Source organism: Podarcis liolepis (assembly GCF_965112155.1).
Source record: "Podarcis liolepis genome assembly, chromosome: 1".
Lineage (NCBI taxonomy): Eukaryota > Metazoa > Chordata > Lepidosauria > Squamata > Lacertidae > Podarcis > Podarcis liolepis.
In genome coordinates this window covers 42091564-42103897 of record NC_139554.1, presented here as the reverse complement: position 1 = coordinate 42103897, position 12334 = coordinate 42091564, and the positions used below count along the sequence as shown (strand labels likewise).

Below are 12334 nucleotides of genomic sequence, written 5' to 3'. Positions count from 1 at the left end.
CCTTGTCCTCCTTGAATTTTTGTAATCCTCTTTCAAAGGCATCCAAGCCTCTTTCAAAGGCATCTTGTAGTAGGGTTGCCATATTTCAAAAAGTGAAAATCCAGACACAAAAGTTGTTTTGCAAAAAAAAATTTTTAAGGAAATTTGCCAAAATCTACACAAAAAAACTACATTCGTCTGGATTTTCCCAGACATTATGGTGATTGCTGCCTGGTCACTGTTTCTGATAACCGAATCCTGGTTGTGTCTGGGAAATTCCGGACGTATGGCAACCCTATCCTGTAGGAGCAAATTCCACAGTTTATTCCCTGTGTGGAGAAGTACCGTATTTTTTGCACCATAACACTCACTTTTTCCCTCCTAGAAAGTGTGCGTGTTATGGAGGAAATGCCTACGGGTGGCATGCCTACGGATTTTCCTCCTCTAAAAACTACGTGCGTGTTATGGTCGGGTGCGTGTTATAGAGCGGAAAATACGGTACTTTCTTTTCTCTCTCCAGAATCTTCCAACATTCAGCTTCATTGGGTGTCCCCAAGTTTTAATGTTAAGAGAGTAGGAGAAAATCAGTCTGCTGACATTCTGCTTGGTTCCCACTGACGTTGTGCTGTGCTTGCCTGGTACATTACAGTCCGCTTTGAAACCCCTCCCCTTTAAAAAGACAGAAGATCAGCGCTAAAGGAATATGCAGTCTGTGAAGACTATTAGTCTTTTTTTCTTCTGAGAAATGTCAGCTTTTCTGTGGTTTGACAGGGGGGGGACAGAAGGATCACAGGGAAAATACAAGACTGGAATGATTGGATGAGGGTGGTGTACTGATGCCCTGTAAAAAATTAATATGTAGACTATGTGTGGCAATTCCATTCTAAACACCTAGGTTTGTATCCAATTAGGTTTAACACACAGTAAGCCATTGAAATTGATGGACCCAAGTTAGTAACTCTTAGTAACTCATGAACGGACATGACTAATATGAGCTACAACCCCTAGTGTGGAAAAGTGCTGTTGTTTGGCAACACTTTTTTTAACTTAACCATTTTTGCCCAGAAAGGGTAAATTCAGATTATATAAGGGGGGGGGGGTGATCTGGCATTTGGATAACGATGATGCACAGGCACTCCAAAAATCTTGTATACACAAGAAGAACTAGTCTGACAAAAACGCCCATCTGGAATCACCCTCTGTCGTGTTGTGGGTTTTTTTGTTTTGTTTTTGTTTTTACAAAAATTAAGAATGTTTACAATACAGAACTATTGATGGCAAGCAGTTCAGTCGCAAAATAACCTCATTATACTTTTTTACTTTTCAAAGACAACAGAAAACCCATTTCCAGTCCCTTACTGCAGACACCAATAACTGCAAATTATAACGCTGATCCTAGAAGAGTTCTCCATCAGTTGTTGATACAGGAAGCCTTGGAAGATAGCAGTAGCAGAGACACTTGTCCACCAGATACTTATGATCAAATGGCTAGTGAAATCAGAATTGCATTTTCTTGTGGTAAATAACTTTATTCCTTATACTATGAAAAAAACAATATGAGCCCACCCACCAAATAAGTGCATTTCAGTTTGGAAAAATTAATATTAGAGAAGCTTTCCTTGACTCAGAAGTTTACATTATTTCAGCACAGGGTATATATAATCCTGAATATGCAGTTGGAGTGAGAACAAGAAAAAGAATGTTGCAGCTACAATAGAAGAGAGGTTTTGGTACAACCACAGCCAAATAGTGCCACAGTAAATGTGAATATTCGTCAGGCATGGAGACCTTTGTGCTTATAGCCCCTTTATTTCTGCTGGAGTCTTCTTGCCTAGTGTACCAGCAGATGCCCTTACACCTCACTTATCGGTTCATCAGGGTATGTATTTCACAGTTGTAAAGGATCAGCTTTTGGCACTGGTTCACATATAAACTTTGAGATGTACAGCCATAATTATTCCAGATCATATATGTTTATTTTGGATGCGTTTCAGATTTGCATGAAGGATCTGCATTTTCCACTGCTGTCTGTGAAGATTAAGGTCCGTTTTCCTCCCCATATCCTCAGCACTTGTTCAGCTGTTGGTAAGAAAAAAGGGGTGGTGAGGTTTGGAAAAGCTCTGGATCCTCAGAGAGAGGGGACATACACTCAGGTAAGGGTGGGATGCAACTGACAGGAAGTGTGTTTAGGCTTGCAGCCTTACATCACCCAATATATATATCCATAGGGTTGCCAAGCAGGCATGGAATGGTGGCAAGTAACATGCTGAAATTGTGGGCCCATAACAGGAAGAAGCAAACATTGCAAAATTTATTACTATTGCTTTATTTTAATGTACTCGCTGCACCGCAATCCATTTTCCTATGTTCTGCTTTCGCTGAACCTTCCGTGTGTTTTCCATTCCCTGAAAATCTGCCAAGACTCTGTCCGGAGAGTATGAGGAAACCTTACTGAGGCCAAGCTCCCATGAACTGCATAAGAAGCCTCTTCTTCTCCCCCTCAAAAACCTTGAGCCTCATGGAAACTGTCTATCTCTATTAAGAGCGAGGAGATTAAGAGGGCTCCTCTTCAGCGTTGTTACCAAGAAGCCTTTCACTCCTGTCAACAGCCTGTGAAGACTCCCCTTCTCAATGGACTCTCATAGGTTCTCTTGGGATCAGCTTTTTCAAGTGCACTATGAAGCTGGGATAGAACTGCATGTGGGAGGAAAAGAAAATCAACTCTCTATTCAGGATGATTTGGGAGTGGGGTTTGATTCTTTTTCAGAATGAGCACAATACAGCCAAATACTGGATGCATCTGTTCTGCTTGCTAGACTTGAGGTCCTGCAGAATCTTGAATCTGATAGCAAGAATTAGGGCAATGGCAATAATGGGAGGGGAGTTTGAGGCTTCAGAGAGTTGAGGGAAACAATACCAGCAAGACAGTGGACACTGGTGGTCTGGCAAAGGGACTGGCAGGAATCTTTATGAAGATTTTTAACCACTCTCTGGCCCAAGCCATCGTTCCACCCTGTCTGAAATCTGCTACCATTATACCCCTGCCAAAAAAATCAAAGATAGACAGTCTGAATAATTTTTGCCCTGTGGCGTTAACACTCATTATAATGAAATGTTTCAAAAAACTGGTGAGGAACCGCATCATGTCTTGTCTGCCAGTGGGACTTGACCCTTACCAATTTGCATACAAGGCAAAGAGATCCACGGAGGATGCTGTGACAATGGCTTTACAGGCTGTTCTGCCTCATTTGGAGAAGCAAGGGAACCCAAGTTAAAACAGTACAACGCATCATCAGAGATCTACAACCTCTCCTAGACAATGACAGTTCTCTTTCTCAAGCTCTGGGAGGAAGACCTTTCATTGCCTACAGACAGCCACCCAATCTTAAACAACTCCTAACCCACAATAATACTACAACCCGACTTAACACGGACACTGGCACCAGAGCCTGCAATAAACCCAGATGCCAACTTTGCTGCCACATACACCCGGACAACACCATTACTGGCCCCAACAACATCACACATACCATCTCGGGACTATTTAATTGCTCATCGTCTAACATTGTGTATGCCATCAAATGCCAACAGTGTCCTTCAGCTCTCTATATTGGACAAACAGGCCAAACCTTACGCCAAAGAATAAACGGACATAAATCTGACATCAAGAATCACAAAACAGAGAAACCAGTAGGAGAACACTTCAATCTCCCAGGACATTCTATACAAGATCTCAAAGTAGCTGTTTTACTACAAAGGAATTTCAGAAATAGACTGGAAAGAGAAGCTGCTGAATTGCACCTCATTACCAAACTTAAAACCATGGAGAGACCTGGTCTGAACAAAGACATTGGATTCTTATCTCATTATACATGACTAAGCCATTTTTCACCTTCTCACCCCTTGCCTTTTCCTGCAAGACCTATTGCAGTCATTAAGAGTCATCAACAGGCTCATCTCAGCTAACTGCCAATCACCCATTCCCACCACCCTTCTGAGTAATACCCCTCCCCACCTTCTCACTATATAGAAGGATCTGGCAACTTCTGTTTCAGTGTATCTGAAGAAGTGTGCATGCACACGAAAGCTCATACCAAGAACTAACTTAGTTGGTCTTTAAGGTGCTACTGGAAGGAACTTTTTTATTTTGACTATGGCAGACCAACACGGCTACCTATCTGTAACAAGGGAACTATGCGAGACTGTTATTTGTAGACTTTAGTTCTGCATTTAATACTATTCTTCCACATAGATTGGTGCCCAAACTATTAGACCTGGGACTTCCACTGTGTTTGTGCAGGTGGATATTAGATTTTCTATCAAACCGTTCCCAACAGGTCAGGATGGGTTCCCATGTCTCTGCGGATCTCATCATGAATACAGGGACGCCGCAGGGATGCGTGTTGAGCCTGCTTTTATATATGCTCTATACAGCTGACTGTGCTCCCAAATACCCCAGTAATAAGATCATTAAGTTTGCAGATGATACAACGGTGGTTGGTTTAATCACGGCTGGAGAGGGGGAGGCGGCCTATAGGAAGGAAGTTGAGCAGTTTGTGGAGTGGTGCAGGAAAAACAACTTACCGTACTCCTTAACTTAAAGAAAACAAAAGAGATTATTGTGGACTTTAGGAAATGTAAATTGAATATTCAGCCACTTATTATTGAGGGGAAGTGCGTGGAACAGGTCTCGGTGTTTCGTTTTCTGGGAATGGAGTTGAGAGATGACCTAACCTGGGGAGAAAACAGCAAAGACCTGAGGAAGAGAGCACAGCAGAGGTTATATTTTCTGAGAATCGTCCGGAAAAACAATCTCTCAAAGGACCTGTTGATGGCATTTTACAATTGTACTGTGAAGAGTGTATTAACTTATGGTCTGTGTGTGTGGTTTGGGAGCTGCACGGTCAGGGGAAAAACAATGCTGTCCAGGGTTGTAAAGACTGTGGAGAGAATAATTGGGTGCACTCTTCCTACCTTGGATCAAATCTATGCTTCCAGGTGCCATAAGAAAGCTGCAGAGATAGCACAAGATAGTGCACACCCCAGAAATGATCTCTTTCAGCTTCTGCCTTCTGGAAGAAGGTAAAGGTAAAGGTAAAGGTACGGGCCAGTCGTGACCGACTCTAGGGTTGTGCGCTCATCTCACTTAAGAGGCCGGGAGCCGGTGCCGTCCGAAGACACTTCCAGGTCATGTGGCCAACGTGACAAAGCTGCACTGGTGAGCCAGCACCAGTGCCGCACACGGAAACGCTGTTTACCTTCCCGCTATAAAGTGGTACCTATTTATCTACTTGCACTTAGGGGTGCTTTCAAACTGCTAGGTGGGCAGGAGCTGGGACCGAACGATGGGAGCTCACCCTGCTGCGGGGATTCGATCAGCAAGTCCTAGGCACTGAGGTTTTACCCACAGCGCCACCCGCGTCCCTAGAAGAAGAAGGTACAGGAGTACTGGAAGAAAGTACAGGGTTATAAAGACTAGGACTAGCCGCCTGAGAAACAGTTTCTACCCAAATGCGATTTTGGTTTTAAACACGGTGTAAGGAGTCTCTGTGGGAGTATATTGTATTTAAAAATGGGGAACCATTTGCCCCGCAGAGGACCTTAAGGTCCATGAATAATCATAGCTTAGAGGTCCTGGCCCCTAAGGAAGTTAGATTATCCTCCACCAGGACCAGGGCCTTCTCAGTGATGGCTCCGACCTGGTGGAATGCTCTGTCCCATGAGACCAGGGCCCTGAAGGATTTAACTACCTTCCACAGGGCCTGTAAGACAGACCTATTCTGCCTGGCTTTCAATTTGAACCTGGCCTGATCTTTTGTTCCCCTTCCTTCCCTCCCCCTCCCCTTTTTGTGAAGATTGCCTGCTCTGGGATCCCACAGCTGGTTCTCCCCTGGTCTCCTTGCTGGCCCAAGTGGGACTAATTTAGCCAGCTAGGCCAGGTGATCATCAAATGTTTATTGGATGGATTTTCCCCATAAATTGATTTTTTATTTTATTTTATTTTATTTATGCTTTATACCGTATTTTATGCTGTATTTTTGTAGTATCAATTAAGTGTTTTAAATCTGTTGTTAGCCGGCCTGAGCCCGGTTTCCTGAACCGGGAAGGGCGGGGTATAAATAAAAATTTATTATTAGAAGAAGAAAACTAGTGTTTGTTGTAACTGCTACTCAATTGGACACATTTCTCAGGAAGTTGACCTCGCTGATGTCTATGGGAACTAAGTGCAACTAACAGTCTGGATTCATCCCATTCTTGACAACAGGCAAACCCCACTACGGGAAGTGAAGGAACTCTGTGGAGAAAGAGAATGTTGCAAACAACAGATGGAGGAGTTTCGGAGCAGGAGGTGCGCCCTAGGAAGCCCATGGAACACGTAATACCAAAATAAACAGCAAAAACCAACAAAGAGAAATGTAAGCCTCTGCACAGCGAGGGAAATTTTCAGAAGACGAGACCAATACGGATCAGGCTTTGAAGTGAATTGACATTTTCAAGCCCAAGCAGGTACATGTGCAGCTCGCAGAAACATGAGAATAAAACAATATTAAAAATGAAGATTACAGAGTGGAAATTTCAATCTGGAAATCTTCTCCCTCCCTCCCCCCTCCCCCCCCCCCGCCGGTTAGTGTAACTATAAGCAAGAAGCAAGTGCCCAGAGGAAATGAGAATTTAAGAAAACTTAGACAATCTGGCAGGGTCCTGAAATGCCGTGCTTTAAATTTGGGAACCACTGCTTGAATGAAAGGAAAAACAGAAAGCAGGACCAGATATTAGCTGGAGAAAAGACAAGAGCATAAGACCTTCTTTTTGGTGAAATTTTAAGATATCCCATATTGTGTTAAAAATCAAACAATATGCTGCATTAATATGGAAATGCTTGTCATATGGATATATATATTAAAAAATCAATTTTCTAATGGGCAATATTATCTAACTTTCTGTAGAATTTTTTTTACCTGCAGGTCATGCTTTTCCTTCATTAAAATTGGAATTGTGTTGATGGATACACACTCGCTATTCTCTCTAGCAGTGAGTTCTTGGAGCTAACAGGTTGAGTTGGATGGGAGAAGACTAGATAGAATGCTTAAGCCATTTAGGCAACATTTGCTTTCTAAAAAAATATACAAGCAGAGCATAAATCACATGCTGGAACTGTACCCCTTCATCCACCTGCTCTCCCTCTCTTTCTGCTTCTTGCAAACTGCACTACACACAAACACACACAAACACAATACCTTACCTCAAGCTCTGATGGGTTTCTCATTCATATGCAGAAAGTTTCACAAGTAGCCATTAGCTCCCATCAACCAGTCATTCTGGGTTCTTAAGAATAATCTGCCTAACAAAAGAAACGAGCAACCTTTTTGATCAGATCAATGTATGACCCAGAGGAATGGCTGGATAATATCCCCTCCTGCCATTGTACCCCCCTTTCCCCAGTCAGCTGGAGCTCAAGAACAGGACTGCCTTTAGAGCAAGGTGGTTATGCTTCTTGGATTCACCTGCACTTGTTAGCAGGGAATTTGGTACAGCCCAATTTCCTTCTTTAGGATAAGATCATTGTCAATATCCTAAGAGACTGCCTGCTACAGCAGAAAAGGGCAAGCAGAATGATCACGGAGCTAGCTGGGACAATTCCAGTGCCCCTGAGCATGTCCATCACCACATTCCTTGGTCTGAGCTTCAGGTGTTGAGCACAAAAGGCACACGAAACGTCTGGGTTATTGGGGAGCATATTCTGTCAGCCTGCCCCCCCCACTCCGATCAAGCTGAGGGATCTACTCACATGCAAGCAAATAGGAGAAAAAGCCCTTAGCAGACCTTCCGCCCTCAGCACTGGAAGGTCATGGGCTGACCAGGAGGAGACAATGCACATGGTGGAGGCAGGGCCTGCCCCTATTTTTAAACGCTGTGTGCTCAAGCAAATGCCTGACCAATTATTTACACTGTTGAAAAGGGGGCTTGCATTAATGGGGGATAAGGCTGTCAGTGACTATGGCTCATGATGGCCATATACCAAAGCCATAGCTACGGTGGGGTGGGAGGTGGGGCTAGCCAGGTTTTTTACTGGCTCCAGAGGGGTGCCATTGAGGCTCCTGGACTCTCTCTCTCTCTCTCTCTCTCTCTCTCTCTCTCTCTCTGTGTGTGTGTGTGTACAAATGCACATGGGGAGGAGTGCCAAACTGGGTCTTTGACCCGAGTGAAATAAAGTCTAGTTTTGCCCCTGCCCTATACCACCCCCAGCATTTGAAACACAAATGCCAGTCACTGGGGGGGAAATAGGGGGAGAGGGCTGTTGTGCTCATGTCCCCCAGGTGGGCTCCCTATCAAGGCATGGAGCTAGCCACTGGGTCGGTTAAGGATGCTGCACTAGATTTTGTCTGGCCAAACAGGCTTTTAAAAATATATATAGTCTGGAAACGGACATCAAAATATTCCAGTGGAGGGAAACAAGTCCTCTATGGACCTAGCTACATGTTAATGATGTGATTAGTGATCACATCATGGGTTGAAAAAAATTAAATATGAGGCATGGGCAATAGCAGTTGTCCTCGTCCATATTATTGATAAGAGTCATTCCCCTGTGTTGTAATTAACACCAGAGAAATAATTTATTTTTACCAATACTAGGAACGTAGGGCAAACCCTACCAATACTGCTGAATGTTGTGCTCCTGAAGACAACTCCCAAAACTCTAACTCTCTCTCTCTCTCTCTCTCTCTCTCTCTCTCTCTCTCTCTCTCTCACACACACACACACACACACACTCTGCATTAATTTTTAAAAGTCCCAAACATGATTAATATATTGTGTCATTAGGTTGTATTTCTTCCAGTTTCTTTGGTAAATCTACAGCTGCTGACTATTTTTCATTTCTAAAGGTTTGATCTGTCAACCACAGGAAGACAGAAGAGCTTCCCTGAAATCAACCCCAGATATTATAATTTATTCTGTCCGAGCCAGCATTTACCTATGTTAAATAGCAAGAGAGTCTGTGCCAGTTTAAAAGATCGAGGAGGGAATCCTGCTACAATTCCCAGTCACATCAGTGAAGTTTGCAATCCTTCAAGGACTAGAAAGTTGGATTTGGAGAATGGAAAGCTTGTTATTGAATCTTTCCATTCTCCCAATCCAACATTCTCGTTCTCCCTTATGAAAGGCAGTGAAGATAAGAGGCACTCCAAAATGTTAAGTATGAGCAAAACAGCCACCATTATTATGACTGGCGTTTGAGCGGAAAGAAGGCTTGTGCCGTGCAAAGGGATTCCTGCCAGTGAGGGCTGAGTTACCCACTGTCAGGGTGGGTGACTACCTTCCTTGCAGTAGTATTTCCAAAAAGATTGCTATCTTTACTTTTCTCCACAGGCCTGAATAACACCCATACTCTCAGAGACACTACTTCATGCAGTGCCTAGTTGAATTATGGCGCTTGTTCCCACAGGAGGCAGTGATCACCACCAACTTGGATGTCTTTAGAAGAGGATCCTATAAATTCATGGAGGATAAGGCTCCTATTGATGATCGATATGTTCTGCCTCCAGTAAGAGGCAGTAATGGTTCTGAACCCCAGTTGCTGGAAATCACAGAAGAGGAGAGCGCTCTTGTGCTTGGGGCCTGCTTAAGGCATCTGGGTGGCCACTGTGAGAACAGGATAGATCACTGGTCTGATGCAGAAGGTTCTTGTGTTCTGATGGCCCTAGGTTCTAACTATGGGTGAAGGATAAGCCTCTCCTTACTCTTGTTCTTTCCAACCACTGAGAATCCAGATTTCATCTGTCTACATCCTGGTTACTGTTTTTGGGGCTGCTAAAATGGGACAGAATACCCTCCCTCCTCCTAAAAAAAGAAGACGACTCTTTGCAATAAGGAAAGTGATGACAAAATGTACTGGAAAATGTGAGATAACGTTTCCTCAATGCAATGCCATCTAACTTCCCTGCAAGCAAATCAGGATTAATGTTAGAGAAATAGCTGGTGTTGTCTAATCTCCCTGCAAACAGGATGCATGCTCAATAAACAGGTCATCTGGAAGTGATCAACGTCTCTGAGCATGTAAACAGGGGGTTGCGACTGTCCATATCCCCCTTTCAGAATGGAATCTTTATCCTCAGAGCACCATCTTTTATACCACATAGCCATATGACTCTAAGATACTTCAATTCTTTTTGCATTGAAGGGACACAAGGGCAAGGCATGTTTCCAATCTTTGCACCAGAAGGACACCAACAAAATCCAGGTTTTACTTCCAGTTAACTACTGGCTTCTGCACACCAAACAAGAAAGCAGAAGACATTTCACACCTCTTCTGGTCGTTTAAAGGAACCCAGCGAGATGCTTGGCCTGAGCTTAGTCTAAGAAGTCCCATATCAACTGTTCATTCCACCAGCCTTCTCTGGTGCACTCAATTCTTTCACTGCATTTGGTCAGAATGCTTGCAATGCCCCATAATATTTATAGGAAGGAACGTGCACTTTTTGTTTTGACATAGTTTGTCAAAGGCTCTGAAAAGGGCGTGAGCAAAGAAATGTCAAGATGTGCTGATGAAACGAAATGCTAAAACACCAAATAAAAGTTTCAGAACAATACAGTATCTCTTGGAAAGTAGAAAGTGGCAGGTGACATTAAATATCCATCATATTTCAGAAAGATTTTTTTCTGGTCAGCAATCACACTAACTGCACAATTCTGTACATGTCTAATTAAAAGAAAGTCCCAGTGAATTCAATGGGGTTCACTCACATGCTGGACTGGCTAGATCTTTGGTCTGTTCCAGCAGAACTCTTCTTATGTTCTTAAGACAGGATCCTTTTCAATGTCGTAGTAGATGCAACTGGACTTTGACCAGACAACCCTGCAAATAGAGGACTGTCCTCTGTAAAGTAAGAGACACAGCCACCCTTTCTACTGGTGAGCTCCCCACCCGCTTGCCATGTCCCCACTGCATAGTGTGTCTTCCCAACTCCTGTTCTGTTAGTGCAACTTCAGTTACGCTTTCTAGAAGAGCCTCCTGCATTTACAATGGAGTTGTGTGTGCTCCAGTTTCTGCAATTTCATTTCCCAGTCTATCTGCTGCCGCGTGCAGTCTGGTGGCACCCTTAATACCCATACGGCTAGCCATGCTCTCAGGAAGGGACAGAGATAAGGAAAGATACTTTGAGCTACCTGGACCTCCTGCCGCCATCACAACCCACTTCCTGCTCCTTATTGTGCAAGGTGCATATCCTGCGGCTCTTCCTCGCAGTCTCTTTGTGAGCAGGAAGAGCCTAGTGATAAGAGCTATTTTTAAATCCTCGTAGCTTCGAGCCACAGAAAGCTCATTTCCAAAAAAACAAAAGACCAACCAGCTCACACGCAATACTAGAGGTCTGTGTCTGGAATTACGAACACAGGAAATTAAACACAAAACTAGGTTACAATAGCAAGAAAAGAATCAGACTCAAACTGACCCAAACAACGGCAAACAGAGTTGACACAGGTTCTGCAAACCGCATCCCACCCCCCACCCCATGACAGTTTGTTTACATGAATAATGTAAGTCAATTAAGGGTGAATTTATTTATTTATTTTTAAATCTGATTAAATTACCAGAACACTAGAATGCACTCTGTTGAACAGGTGTGGCATTTGAAGTTCTTACAGTAAATGCCACACTTTTCACATTGGGTTGGGGGGAGTGTCAGTACTGTACTGTGTACCCTTGGGTACCCCCAGAAAAAAGCATTGAGTACAGCGTGGAGCTACAGTTTTCAGAGTGCTTTAACAATTAATCCCTCTTCATAGGCAACACTGGAAATTGTAGCTTTAAGAGAGGAATAGGGGTCTCTTAACAATTCCCAGAACCCTTAACAAACTACAGGTCCCAGAATTCTTTGGGGAAAGCCATGCCTGTTTAAAGTGGTATCATGGCACTTGATGTTAATGTGACCTGATATTTCTGGAGCCAGTTAAAGATTTCCCGAACAACCCTGGTCTTCAGCTTTTCCTTCTTTTATTCTCAGACACTCTAGCATCTCTGCTTTCTACTGATGCTGATCATTATTATTTGTGTGTGTGTGTGTGTTGCTTTTGAAAGAAAACAAAGGCACTTTGGGATGAGGATATGATGGAAGATTATTACTCTTTCCCCCTATGGTTCACTAAAAACAGGCTCTTGCAAAGCGGACCTCTTTTCTGAATGTTTTCTATAGCTCTGCAGAAGGTCCCACGTCTCTTCCAGAAAAAGGGTCCACGGTCTTCAACACAGTGTCCCCTCGCTTGCTGTTTCTGCATAAATGCGGCCCATATTGGAGTAAATAAACAGCCAGGCAGTGTCCCAGACAATGGGCCTTGGCGGTGAATTAATAAACTCTGC

General features: G+C 43.5%; 1 protein-coding gene across 1 annotated transcript in view; it reads left to right on the top strand.

The window, feature by feature from the left end:
* Positions 1-6566, top strand: part of BMF (Bcl2 modifying factor) — a 94476-nt gene extending 87910 nt beyond the window's left edge. Inside the window, exons 4-5 of the mRNA XM_083509963.1 lie at positions 1974-2132; positions 6245-6566. Coding sequence (XP_083366089.1) covers positions 1974-2132; positions 6245-6370 — 285 coding nt within the window. The 3' untranslated portion in view covers positions 6371-6566. The remainder of the gene's footprint in view (positions 1-1973; positions 2133-6244) is intronic.
* Positions 6567-12334: the final 5768 nt, after the last annotated feature.